This window comes from Xenia sp. Carnegie-2017, unplaced genomic scaffold (genome assembly GCF_021976095.1).
Source record: "Xenia sp. Carnegie-2017 unplaced genomic scaffold, XeniaSp_v1 HiC_scaffold_3, whole genome shotgun sequence".
Taxonomy (NCBI): Eukaryota; Metazoa; Cnidaria; class Anthozoa; order Malacalcyonacea; family Xeniidae; genus Xenia; species Xenia sp. Carnegie-2017.
The window spans coordinates 2,526,664-2,540,534 of record NW_025813493.1 but is presented as its reverse complement, the minus strand read 5'-3'; the positions used below and the strand labels follow the sequence as shown (position 1 = coordinate 2,540,534).

The 13,871-nt window shown below is 32.2% G+C and overlaps 1 protein-coding gene and 1 long non-coding RNA gene across 3 annotated transcripts; both read left to right on the top strand.

The window, feature by feature from the left end:
• Positions 1-3,668: 3,668 nt before the first annotated feature.
• Positions 3,669-6,373, top strand: LOC124455050 (angiopoietin-related protein 7-like). The gene is made up of 3 exons (XM_047005808.1): positions 3,669-3,730; positions 4,151-4,529; positions 6,002-6,373. Exons 1-3 carry the CDS (start codon positions 3,677-3,679, stop codon positions 6,256-6,258), a joined length of 690 nt encoding a protein of 229 aa, XP_046861764.1. The 5' UTR covers positions 3,669-3,676; the 3' UTR covers positions 6,259-6,373.
• A 5,472-nt stretch (positions 6,374-11,845) lies between these two features.
• On the top strand, positions 11,846-13,645 carry LOC124455052. 2 transcript variants are annotated; one of them, XR_006951677.1, is made up of 3 exons: positions 11,846-12,092; positions 13,088-13,312; positions 13,578-13,645. It is a non-coding gene; the product is annotated as an uncharacterized LOC124455052 (long non-coding RNA). The 2 variants fall into 2 exon arrangements; XR_006951676.1 differs by lacking the exon at positions 11,846-12,092 and adding an exon at positions 12,683-12,719.
• Positions 13,646-13,871: the final 226 nt, after the last annotated feature.

Genomic DNA, 13,871 nt, shown 5'->3' with positions numbered 1-13,871 from the left:
TTTCAAACACAAAGTGTTTACTTTTTTTTTATGCAAGATATTGATGCGCGTTTCTGTAGTTTTTCTTTTAGTTGCTTTTTGCAATGCATCACATAATGCTTGTCAAAGCGTACAAAGTGGTTTTATGAAGACAAAAGACAATGGTATGTTACAGTACAAAAGACAACAACATCGTCTAAAGATGTCTTTAACAGTTACTTTATTTATAAATGATTTTGCAAAGTTTTTACGTTTTTAATTAATACAGACCTGGTGGTTTTAGCAATCAATTATTAACCACGATATGTGAAACGAAGACATATTTGAGTACTTAATGATTAATAACTTAGTAGTTTTAACTTAATGCGTTGTCTATCACATAGGATATAATTAGTGTGAACAATGTTTTAAGATAATGTTCACTAATACACCAATTTATCCAATTTATCAATTGTCAACCAGCAAAAATATTTCTACAAGCTTACGCCTTTAGGAATTGAATATAAATCGCTTTTATCGCCTTAAAACTTTCCCAAAATATCGGAAAGTGCTTTTTTATGCAATTTAGGTAAATCAAACACAGCTGCATGTACAAAATATACATTATTCTTTATGACGGTGGCTATATAAATGTTCTCAAAAACGTTTTTCAAACATAAAGTGTTTTCTTTCTTTTATCCAAGATGTTGATGCGCGTTTCTGTAGTTTTTCTTTTAGTTGCTATCTGCAATGCATCGAATAATGCTTGTCAAAGTTCACAAAGTTTTTTTATGAAGATAAAAGACAACGGTAAGCTACAGAGTAAAAGATAAAATAAATGTTGTGGAGGATGTAAAAAACTAGTATGTTTTAAAACGCGTACCTGCAGGTTACATTTGTAGTTGTTTAATTGCAATAAAGCTTTCTCATTTCTATTTTATACCATTCTGGCAAAATGTATTAGCAAAAACTGAACAAGCGAAGATAGTATTTTTCATATATGTTTTTTCTAATCTAAAACGTTTGATCGTTAGTAAAAATACATGTAATTGTGTCATTGATAAGAATAATAAAACAGGTAAGACTTTGAGACCTCTAGCTCGACTCAGTTCCGTACATTGTTTTTTGCTTAACTTTTTGCGTTTTATAAATATTTGCTTTACGAAATTTGTTTACGTTTGTTTGCAAAAATGGACCTACAAAACAGATTTTGAGCTAATGAAGGCACGCTAGTTTACTGGAAGTGACACCAGCCATATAATAAAAGAAATTAATGTATTTAATTCACATGAGACGTCTGTGTTGTCTAGATATATAAATTCACTCCCCAATAACGTTCTAGCTTCGTCCCTGCTTCCATGCTAGTCTTAGCCACTTGTTTAGAAATAGGATAACGTTGCAGAGTTGCTGAATGTAAATTTTGGATGCATCAAAGCGATAACATGACAAATATTTTATCAAGAAAATTTTACCTAGTGGTCACTCAAATCAACAAAGCAATCTACTTGTAGAAATACTGAGTTTTGGTTTATTCTGAAGTTTTGAAAGTTGTTTTATGATAAAGGACAAAACCATAAGAACAATTATATAATGTTTCATCGATCCAGCGATTCCTTAAATATGTCTTATTACATTACACTGAAAAACTGAAGCAAAATTTACCAAAGTTTTTTTTGTTTCAAATAAAATATAAATTTTTTATACGAATTTAAATATTTTACATTTGTGTACTTTACTTTTCACTTTATGACGTTATTAGGGTCCTGTAAGCAGATGTATTATAAACCTACAGTGTGAGTTATCATCATGAATAATGAAACAGTAATAATCCCAATGTCCTCACTATGTCATGGTAAAAAAATTTTTGCAAAAGCATCTACATATGCATATATACCTCTAAACCATATCTTGATTGATATTTGAACAACAATTCCTATCGTAATAGCTCCCAAACCCACAAAAAAATAATTATGATGATTTATTTTGCTGTTTTATTAACATTTATCAAATCAATTCAACAGCATTCTAACACATTTCAGATCATTGATTCTTATTTATTATTTTGCGTCTTCTGATGTGAGATTAGTACATTCTGTCTAACGTCATGAATCTATGCTAATAAGTAATAAGTCTGCCTGCTTCAAAATGAACATACACTGTAGTTTAAAAAAATTTAGATTTGAAATGTCCATCTCTGTAGATAGTAAACAGAAGCAAAATTAGATTTGAAATGTCCATCTCTGTAGATAGTAAATAGAAGCAGGCAGACTTCTCAGCTTCAATTTTTTTGACTACAGTATGATCTTCGGCTGTTTTTCCCTTTCTGGTGTATGTTACCAATTAAATCAGAAAGCCGACAAGGACACATCAATATTTTGAACTTTTTGCTATTTCCTTCTCATGAAATGTTTGGAATAAACCAAGACTTAACAAAACTGCTGTTAGGACGGTATAAATTTGACGAGGCAATGTTTGTCGTGTTATTTTCCAGCTTTGATGAATCGAAGTTAACTTCTAAAAATTCTGCAATGTCATCCTATTTCTAGAAAAAGAGGAAAGAACTAGAGGTTAGATATTAAAAACATGTTTGTGCATATAAAATAAAAACAAACCAAAATGTATGAAAGGAGTTCTTTTTGGTTTATTATAATTAAAATTTGAATGAACGTAATATCTGTGCGAATGGTCGGCCGATGCTAAAATAAACGCTAGCCAAAATTTTTACGGTTTTTGATCAGTTGTAAACTTTTATGATTAGTTCTACCCTTATCCAAAACAAAACCTTCTCTTTCAGGCAAAGTTACGGGAGCTTGCGCTGACAGAATTAATACGCTGGGACTTGTTTAAGAACACTGCATTTGACCTCATAAAGTCAATTATTCTTATTGAACATTCAGGCATACTTACACAATAGTGTTTCATTGCTATACATAAGAAATAAGTCGTAATGCTATGATTTCTAAAATTTTAAATCATTCCATGATTAAAGAATCTACCTGCTATACTTGTAGCTATGGTTCTTTTCAACATCAGTGTAAATGTAATAGTAGCTTTTCAAATGAAGCTTTAAGTCCGAAATTATACAGCCATGAAGCTGGTCTTTTATTTAAGAGTAGCAAGGGGCAATGTACAGTACTGATCTTATATGTTTACTTTAAACATGACGGCTAATATTTAAATTGTATAAAAATCTTTATGATTGAGGAAATATTTATCAAAAAGCTTCAGAAGCAAGAGCAATAAAAGTGGTGATATACGAAACACAGTGTAGAAATTATAGGGAAATATTATATATTTACCATTGTGTTATCACCCTATATTTCATGATATTTATATAAAATGTTTCCATCTAAGGTTTAAACGTTGATAATTTATTGGTTAATTTTGACGAGCGAAGATAATCTTTCACTTTCTTTTGCTCCATGACTCATTGCATTTTATAAATCTTGTTATTTCTTTTTTGTATTTTTGACTATAAAATAGACTTTGTTATCTTTTTGTATTATTTACACCTTTTGTAATTGATCCTGTTTTGTTCTTTGTTTTAAAGGTGAGACGTTATCACCAAAAGATATCATTTCAACTCATGCTGTTCACAATGACATTGAATGTTCCATGAAATGTCATCAACAGAAACTATGTGTTGGCTTTAATTTCTTATTTGATGCAAAAGAATTTGAGATAAACTGCCAAATTACCAACAGAAAAACCCAGAAATATGGAGAAACTAGCCTCAGAAGGCAAATGGACTTTTTATGAATCTCATGCATTGGTAAGAAAAAAGAAAGTGGTTGATTTGAAAATGTTTGTTAAGTGGGTATTATGTGTTAATTTTAAATATATTGTTAACGCTTATTTTTTTCCTGATAAGCATTGTGCAAAACTATATAAAATCTGACTTAAAGTACTAATTAAAAGAAAAATGCCCAATCAAGTGTCTATTTTTAGGTTACTGAATTTAATTCGATTTCGAGAAAAAGAATGCAATTTTAAAATTCATACGATTTCGAGGATAAGAATGAAATTGTGCCAATTTTAATTATGTTTAGTTTAATCTTAAAATGTTTTGAACAGCTATTTGGCACAATGGATCTATGTAGGAAAGCTTTTCATAACAATTTCTTTGGATGCCTAATGATTTATAACCCGTAGGAAGTTAAATGCAATAGATTTTTCAATAATATTTTTATAGGCAAAAGACTGTGCAGATCTATACATGAAAGGAAAGAGGAAGAATGGAGTTTATGAAATTGATCCAGATGGCCAGGGCAGTTTCAATGTTTTCTGTGATATGACAACATCTAGTGGAGGTTGGACTGTGTTTCAACGTCGTCAAGATGGAAGTGTAGACTTTTATCGAGATTGGAGGGATTATAAGAATGGTTTTGGTGATCTGAAAGGCGAATTCTGGCTTGGATTGGATAAAATATACAGACTAACATCAGCAAGGAGAAATAAACTTCGTGTTGACCTTGGAGACTGGTCAGGAAACAAAGCATATGCTGAATATGATTATTTTGCTGTAGAGAATGAAGCAAATAAATATAAGTTGAGTCTTGGTGCATATTCTGGTGAGTCAATAAGTAAATGTAAACATTTGATGGACAAATTTCTAAGCCATTTTTTGATATAAGCATTATACGTTGTAATGATTCGAGTTTGCGTGGGCAGGTCAGCAATTTTGGGAAAAACATAGATATTTTAACGGTTGACTTTGAGCGGAAGTCTTGTTAGATCTTAAAAAATATAATCAATTTGATATTACGAACAAAATACATTGAACAAACATAAAAATCATTTTGTTGTGTGAATCATTAAGTTGCACCCTACGACAACAATTTTGACTTACAAAAGAGATCATTCATGGATTGTGCTTACCGTATGATTAAGATTAAATGAAAATTCAATTGAAGCTTTGTAAACAAGTAATGAGCATGCGCCTGAAACATTGCTAAATTATGTGGACTTAAATAAACATTAAAACCTTTTATATAAAATATATGCAAACCTGTAATATATAATATTAAATTCAGGCTTCCATTCCAAGATTTTTATATATGTATAAAAAAAATGATAGCATAATGCTCTATCCAACAACTACAAACAATAACGACATTATCTAACAACATTTGCAAAATTAACCTTCCACTCCTGTTCCTTTTAGTCCTAGAATTATACTCTGCTATACTGGTCACAAGCTCAGGACTTGTAATTAAGGCTCTCTGCTTTTGAATAGACTTGTCTTGTTTACAAAGAAGAGGAGTGGAAGTTTAATTTTCAAATGTTGTTAGATAAGGTCATTATTGTTTGTAGTTGTTCGTTAAAGCATTATGCTATTATTCTTTTTGTTTCATAACATTCCAACTATTTAACCTCAAGAATAGGTATAAATAAATATAATATATTTATACATATATAAACGTTACTGAAATTCATTCAATTATACGTGGATAAATTTACATATAGAAGAATGAAAAACATAAATGTAAATTAAGTCTCGGACAACACTACAGGTATATCATCAAGTCAATAAAGAATTTCTAAGGTCTATTATAATAAAAATTAAATACCATTCATTACTTAACATAGGAGTGAGAGCAATGAGTTAAGGCTGGGATGTGGAAATAATGTTCTGGGAAATGAAAGTAGGATCAAAGTCAAAGTCTTGACAAATTTACCTTTGCAATTTATATATTCCATTTTGAAACCGGATTTACAGCAAGTTGTTAAATAAGTCAGCTATAACAACTTTATGACAAACGGTAGCAATGTTATAATGTGATTGTCGTTGGATGTCCCACATGCACCAGAATATGTGAAATGAAAACTCAGTGTTATATAACATATTTTAACACTTACATCATTCCTTCCTCTTTTCTACATAAAATAAAAAACTTATTGGCAAATCTCACAAAAGCCCCCAAAAACCGCTGTAGGAATCTTCTAACAATGACATAAAACCCATTTTGGGAGAGTTTCTGCAAGTTCAGAAGAATTCTATAACTGCATAAAATGCGAACTTTGAAAGGTACTACTTTTGTAGGAAATGCTAGCAATTCATTATCTTGTCATAAAGCCAAGGCGTTTTCAACAAAAGATTCAAATAATCATCAAAGTGCAGGAAACTGTGCCACTGACTGGAAAGGAGCTTGGTGGTATTGTTATGATAACTATTGTTATGACTCTAACCTGAATGGACACTACTATAGTGGCAACCAAAACAATTACAAAGGTGTGACTTGGCGACAATGGAAAGGTGGTAAATCCTTAAAGTTCACTGAGATGAAAATAAAACCATAAAGAATTTCCAAAGCTGTAATGTCATAAATTTGATCACTATTTCTAATGAAACTTTCAACATATAATAACAAAAAATAACTTTTATGTCTTTTAAAGATCCTTTATAATCATTATCATTTAAAAAGCGTTGAAAAATAATTAAAAATACTGTGGTGAAATAATAACTTTCTAATATTTTCGCTAAAATTAGAGCTGATTTAGGTAATTATGTGATTCTAATGTTATGTCTTTTCACTCATTTCTTTAATGAGATGTTGCTCTGTATGTAGCTAATTTTATATTTTCGCCTCGTTCCACGCAATCTTGGTGTATCATGCATTTCATGCAATTATCTTACATCATTATTCACTATGTAAGCAATGTCGCTTTTGATTGGTCAACTTCCTGCAAATAATTCTACATATCTGTAGGTAAGACGTCTATTTACAAATAACAGTTTCTACAATTATAGACGTCATTAAAAGCCGGTTTTGAAAAAAAGTCAAATCATAGCGATGTTTTCCACAGTTTCTAAAAACGATGTAAAAGCTTTGAAACAAGAAGCATCCAGAAAACACTAAAAAAGCGGCTAAGATGGCTTTGAACGTGCTTACAACATATTTAAACAAGATGAACTTGAATAAACCAGCTGACAAAACAATTAACGAAGGTTTGAAAAATGTTCTATATTGATATGTGTTAATAATATTTCAGTTAGTTAAAGTGAATAATAAAACAATTATTGAACTTGGCTTTCGTAGTTATGATTTTAAAAATTATTCAGACCTCGGCAACGTATTCTGCCTCAGCTTTGCTTCTGCAGATAACATTGACCTTGGTCTGAATAATTTTTGATATCATGCTCAACCTCATCCAAACAATTGTTTATTATCTGGCTAGCCAGCAATCTTGTTCCTTCCAAAGAGAATGGTTGCACACCATATATAAACCGCGTTTACACTGCGGTCTCGTAACTTACCAAGGACTGACTAGGCCTCCAGTGTAAACACATCAAGCCTGACCTAGGACTCACCAAGGACCGACGTTTTAGCCCCATCATTGCACGTAGTCCTAGGAAAACTTACACAATTTAGAAGGCGCTAGAATCTCCCAACACTACAGTACATCCGGTCAAAAGGCCCGGTATACTATGTTTGATAATTTATATCGTTACATCTATCTCCTCATAAGGAATAAAACAAGGTTATAATTTGAAGGACCTAAGAGTAGTTTTCATAAAAATTGGTAATCAAATGTAGAACGTTCATTGTAATGTACGTCCTATAGAAGATTTTCTTTTGACTGAGGTGTCCGATGTGTCGGTTTCTAGTCGTGCCTAATTGGTTTCTATACTGACATTTGTGGACGTGTCTTGCGTAGAGAAATAGTCTAGTTTAGTTTACATATCAGTGGCTTAATTATCCTCTACCAATAGCAAAATAAATAAAACAACATTACAACACCGAATCAAAATTATAAATGTTGAAGAAAGATAATCACATTGCTAAAACAGTTTATCGTTGTCCTGGTGGTTAAAGTCATCTCCGAATCGTTAGGAATGAAATGAGTAATTTAGAGCAAAAATAGTCAGCGTCGCTCTCGTTGACAAAGCGCGCTAAAAAAAAAGCAATGATGCGCATGCGTATTAATTTTATATTGCAGTACCCAGCCATTGTACCCAGAATGCTCGCTCTGCAATCTTCAGAAACTTAGTGAATATCAGTGGGACTAGAGTTGAAGATTTTTGTCAGAACGTAACATCATGCAGCAGAGGAAAATATCTCAGTTTTAAAGAGGAATGATTTGTTAATCACTTTGAAAATTCAAGTTCTTTTTTAAACGTCTTGTAAAATTGTCGTGTTGCTTGCAAAGGCCAAGAGAATCGATACAATACTGGCATATTCAACTAATTCAAGTTAGATCATCGATTTCAGGTTCTCTAAAAGATCACGTTTTAAATAAGGCATGAACGTACAAACATAAATAAAAAGACATGTTGTAGACTAGTGAGAAATTAATCATTTTAAGAAATATACAACAAATGAAATTACTTCAACTAATATCATTATAATGTAGATATTTATAAATGCCACGTTTGTGTTTTTACGGTTCCTTTGAAAATAAAGCATGAATTAATTATCAATTTCAATAGCTTGCTGAAACCAAAAATAAGCACATCAACACAAGCTACTTTTTTGAAATGGATAATTTCGGTCAATTTATGAGGTAGAAGTTTATAGCTACATACCTTGATGGTGGCTATGTTTCAAGTGATGTTTAGTTTTTTAGTTCTCAAGTTTTAGTCCAGCTTTTCATCATCCTTATTTATGTCTATTTAAATTCGATGTTTTTGCCGTGAGTATAAACACAAAGAGATTGACAGCAGGATTACATAAGCATGCTGGAGATACGAACTGTAAATAAAACATTTTTCTCATTTTGAACCACGTTAAAAAAAAATGTCCTGTACATTCATTATTTTAAAGTAGAAGTTTCAAAAATTCATGTTGATAACGTTAACATGTACGTAATTGCATGTGTTGTTCGTTATGACACAACAATTTCCTTCAATGTACGTGCAAAGTTGATATTCACAATAAAGATGCTGTTTGAGATAATAGAGTTATATTTATATAATTTTTGTACTGGAGACAGCTGGGGGGAATTATTGCCAGTTTGGTTCAATATAGCTGCAACGTAAATTGTTTTAAGAGTGATCAACGGCGAAATACAGCTTGTAATCAATTTTACTGTATCAAAAGTAAGTACACAAAATATAGCCATATTTGTATCGAGTGCCACGTTTTAAAGGTTTCTTTGTAAGTCGTGTATGAATAAATTACTTAATTTAATTGAGTGCTGAGACAGAATGTGAAAATAAGAATACATATCACTTGTAGACAGGAAAACAGCTGGGTCGAGTTTTAGGCATAGAAATTTATATACTTTGTAAATTTGTTGTATTTTATACAACAAAATATCAAATAAGTAAACAACAGGATGTTTATTTAAATACAAATTCCAAACATATGATGCAATACTGTCAGTTTGAAATTGTAGACAAACTGTTGGGTCTGTTGTTCCTTATAAATAGTAAAATTGCTTTTCATACTAAAGAAAAAAGAAATCTTTTTGTGCAAGTTGATTTACATCAAGGTTTGACTATATACAATAAAATGGTGGCGCAAAATTTGTCTTTTAAACATTGCATAATCAAGCAGAACTTGTAATAATGCAAATTCATTGGACAAAACTTTGAGCATAAAATGGCTACTGCCTAAATCTCAAATAATTAAACTCTTTTATTATCAGCTGAAACAATCTTATTCTTTATAAATACTTAACATGAAATTACGTGCATGCATCATCGATAAATGGCAATAAATTATTAAAATACAGTTGACTCAAATACATAAATAGAGCTTTCATGATCTTGTCCTCACTTCAAGCTTGTGGATATCAATCACATATCACAAAATGGCAAAATTTGCTTTTGCGTTGGTCGGTGAGATAGTATGACGGCTGCCTTTATGTCAAAGAAATGTGATGTCAATAAATAACGAATTATTATTAGTTTAGGGCCTGTTCATATGAACCGGGCTGGCCGACTTTGCCGGGCCAGTTTATTATTTGATTCACATGACGCGGGCTAGCCCGACAAAGTACAGTAAAAATTATTTACGCACACCACATAAAAGTCCAAATCCCGATACTTTATGTTACTTTTAGAAGCTGAAAGAAACTCAATGATGTTATTTATTAGTCTATAGTCCACCGAAAGTTGTTCTTTTGCTTGCCCTATCTTTTGCATCGCATTGAATTTTATGAGCATGCGCAATAGTGCGATGCGATGCTTAACTCGGCATGCCGGTCTTGCCCACCTTGTGAATTCACATGAACCCATTTTATGCCGAGATCTTGCCTCGTTTAAGGGACATCCCGGCAAAACGGGCCAGCCGTCTCTCATATGAATCAAATTTGAAATTATATGTAAATACTAAAAGAGGTGAGATCTTGCTACTGCCGGGCTAGCCCGGTAAGGAGAGCCAGCCCGGCTCATATGAACAGGCTCTTATATACATACGCTTCAAGTTGTAAGCACCCAGCTTATAACTTATGTTTAGATTATGTGTATAACTTACATTTTCCATAATTACAAATTGTTTTTCTCTTGCAAATAAGTGTTTCATTAGCGTTACACGAGTTAATTCTATTCAAGTAAGTCTTGAATGCAATGAAACTTGGTATGTTTGTATGGCTACTATGTAAAAGAGAACATGCATGTTAACGTCTGATTGGATCTAGGTGCTCTTACATATTCAGTCATAACAAAGATATATAATGAAAGTTTTATTTCGACGAAACTTTTGTAATGGTTCAAAACTTATTATTACAAAAAAAACTTGTCCGTCGTGCACATGTGAAAGTGGTAGCCGGTTTTTCTGCAGACGTCGAATTATGCTAACATTGCACTTTATTTAAACAAACATACTTACGTATAGCTTGATCGAATTCATTTATAATTTATTTTGACTGTGGGCGCTGATCCAACCTTGCATCTCTATAATTACAAAACATCTGTCAACGTTACAATTATTTTTAACTCATTATTGAAGAATGGCACGCCATTGTTCGTCATCAACTGTTGAGGCTTGGTTAATGCTGATGATCAACATACTCAAATTCCTATTCTCAATTGACTGGTAACCTTCTTGATCTTCATTAGCCGACTGTTCAGGCTAAAAACTGAAATGGCTTACCACTATAAGGTTGTTAAAACGTCAGTTAACATCAACAACAATAGTCCTTCTCAGGACTCTACTAGCTTGGACGATCTACATCCACAAACATGTAACGATACTCTCGGGTTCAAACCATTTAATTTATTACGAATGATATTTGTTGGATTGCCTTTTATATCACTTTCAAATTATCGAGAAAACAAAACAGTGCTTGTTTTTTTACTGTTTTTAAATGCTATGCTGTATAACATAAACCATTGAACATAACTTTAATTTTGTAAACAGCAAGCTCAAATTTTTGATGATATGACCTAAAAAGTAATTTCCTCTGACGTATACGGCGCTCCACGCTGCTAAATCTCTAATCAGTTCAACAAGTGCATTAAAATAGCTAAGTGTTTCTTCAAAAAGAAAGTAGCTGATGTAAAATTTTCAAACTATGGCGATCCTACAACAACAAATATCAAGCACTACCCAAAACATTGTTATTTCTTAACATCAACTACATACTACGGAGGCCCAGAGATGCCAATACACAAACGCAAATTCAAATACACAAACGCAAATTCAAATACACAAACACAAAATCAATTACACTAACGCAAATTCACACACACAAACACAAATTATAATATGCAAAATTCATATCCGGTTAATTTGCTCGCCAAATGTGTTCTGAATTTACAAAGTTGCCGAAGTGCAGAATATTGTCATATTCTTATATTTTCGTTTTATTTCGAGAAAGTAAGATAAATGCAAAATATTCGTGAGGTATTTATTACATTTAGCGTTCATGTATATGTTCGTATTATCTTTTCCGGCTGTTGGTAATGTGAACTTGAACACCATGTTTTGTACAGTATGCAGGAGTTCACTAAATACAAGGGTAATTTTTGTGCTAACAGTGGGACGGATCTTCGAAAGTCTGACGAATCAAAGACCTTGCGGAACAGTGATCCATCAACATCAGCTGGGCCTTCTAATGACCTTGTGCCACCAAACTTTTGACTTTTAAAGAGTATTTGGCAGATATTTCATTTGCCACTGTTGAGACAAGGAAGCGTCAAGATTGTTGTCTCCACGAAAAAGGGGAAGAAGAATGAGACTGTCAAGGTTTGTGATTATTACTACCTCTGCAAATAGGTCATGTCAATAATTATTTGAAGGATGGGTGATGTTCGTGAATAATTATATTCAATGCTTGTTTTTATATAGATGTTAATTATGTAATTCCCACCTATGTAAGCTGAAATATAAAATGCTGCTATAATACTTTGTTGCATGCTTTAAAAATCAGGCTCAGGTTTTCACGGAGAAGGATGGAATAGTATTTCCATTAAAATGTCTAATTATTTTTTCATTATTTATCAAACATTTTGTGATGGCAGGTCATGAACACCTTGTAACTGGATATTTTTTCCACCCCAGATAAACATTGGAATTATTGAGCTGGATGGGAATTATTTGAAAACTAAGCGAGGCTCACTTTTTCCTACTGATGTAAAAAAATGTGATTCTCATGAGTCATGATGTCATAGAAACTGCTAGGGTGGAGAAGCAACAGGCTCACAATAAGCAACTCTGTGATGAAAGTTCCGAATGGGTTTTATTGTACCCTAATATGGAGTTTTATGTTTACCAGGCACAACAGAAACATTTTCTGTAGAAAAGTACAAGGACTACCTTGCAGGCCATGCAGTTATGTCAATTTGCATGTTAGCAAGACTTTGGATTATGAAAGTGAAGAGGTTTTCTATTAATTATTAAAACACTTTGTTAATGCGTAGGCAATTTATTAATGTTGATTAACACCTAATTATGAGCATTTAACAATCAAAGTAATTCTGTAAGCTCAAGTATATAATAATTTTTGCACCATTTAGTTAATTTTATGAAACTATCATGATACAAATAAAATTAAACACTTACTTTATAAGGAGCTAACTTTAAATATTACACATTAATACTGTAAAGGCAACATTCATTCTGATGTTATACTTGAGAATTCCAATATGAGTGCATAAGGAAATCATCAAAAGTGTGTTATGCAACAATCTTTTTTTAAATAAGTTACATTATTGATAAAAATACAAATATTTGTTTTGTAGTTGCTAATGAATTAGTTGATGATGTTGTGGAAGAGCAATTAGATTTGGAAGAAATGAGACTAACAAAGACTCAAAATGAATAATTGTGCACAGAATCACAGCTTGGAGAAGAATCACATTCCACAACTTTGGTTTGAATGTCATCTATTGATTATGCCACTTTAACACCACATGCACTAGAGAACCTCCAAAATTGTGATGCTTTTGAGATGAATACTTCCCAAGGTTTGTGAGTACTATATAGTCTACTTGTTCTTGTCAGTCTTGTTATGAAAAAGATGTTCTAGTTACATAGTATAGAAGAAAAGTACCACTAATTTGATGTTCAATTAATATTTCATGAAATGATGAGTGGGTATTGTGATGATGGTGCAAAATACCATTGGGAATTCATTCAAAGAAAGTGGATTAATCGAATTTGAAAATAGAACAGTCCAAAATGTTGTGGCTTTTTACCCATCTTTACTATATTAAGTGTTGTACATTGCAGGTGAAAGTTCTGAAGGGGCTACTTTTGTCCCAGAAAGTATGGCAAATGAGGTTATTGAGCGAGAAGTGTTGCTTATTCATCGTTGTAATGTGAAAGCAGACTTGCTGCACTATTTTGAAAAAGATGACATTTTAAAGAAGTGTGTGGATGTCCAGATGATTGATTCCAGAGGTGTCGAGGAAAAGGGCGAATTAGTCGGCGTTGTCAGGGATGCATTTTCTCTGTTTTGGAATGAAATAGTTTCATGTCTAGCGAGGATGAACGAGTCCCAGTGATTCGTCATGACGTTTCGCG

What these genes read in the sequence shown, in the direction of transcription:
- LOC124455050 (XM_047005808.1), top strand. Translation starts at nt 3,677, where the DNA reads ATGGAGAAACTAGCCTCAGAAGGCAAATGGACTTTTTATGAATCTCAT. An exon ending in TTTATGAATCTCATGCATTG is followed by an intron (nt 3,731 to 4,150) that starts GTAAGAAAAAAG and finishes ATATTTTTATAG; the next exon opens with GCAAAAGACTGTGCAGATCT. An exon ending in GAGTCTTGGTGCATATTCTG is followed by an intron (nt 4,530 to 6,001) that starts GTGAGTCAATAA and finishes CTACTTTTGTAG; the next exon opens with GAAATGCTAGCAATTCATTA.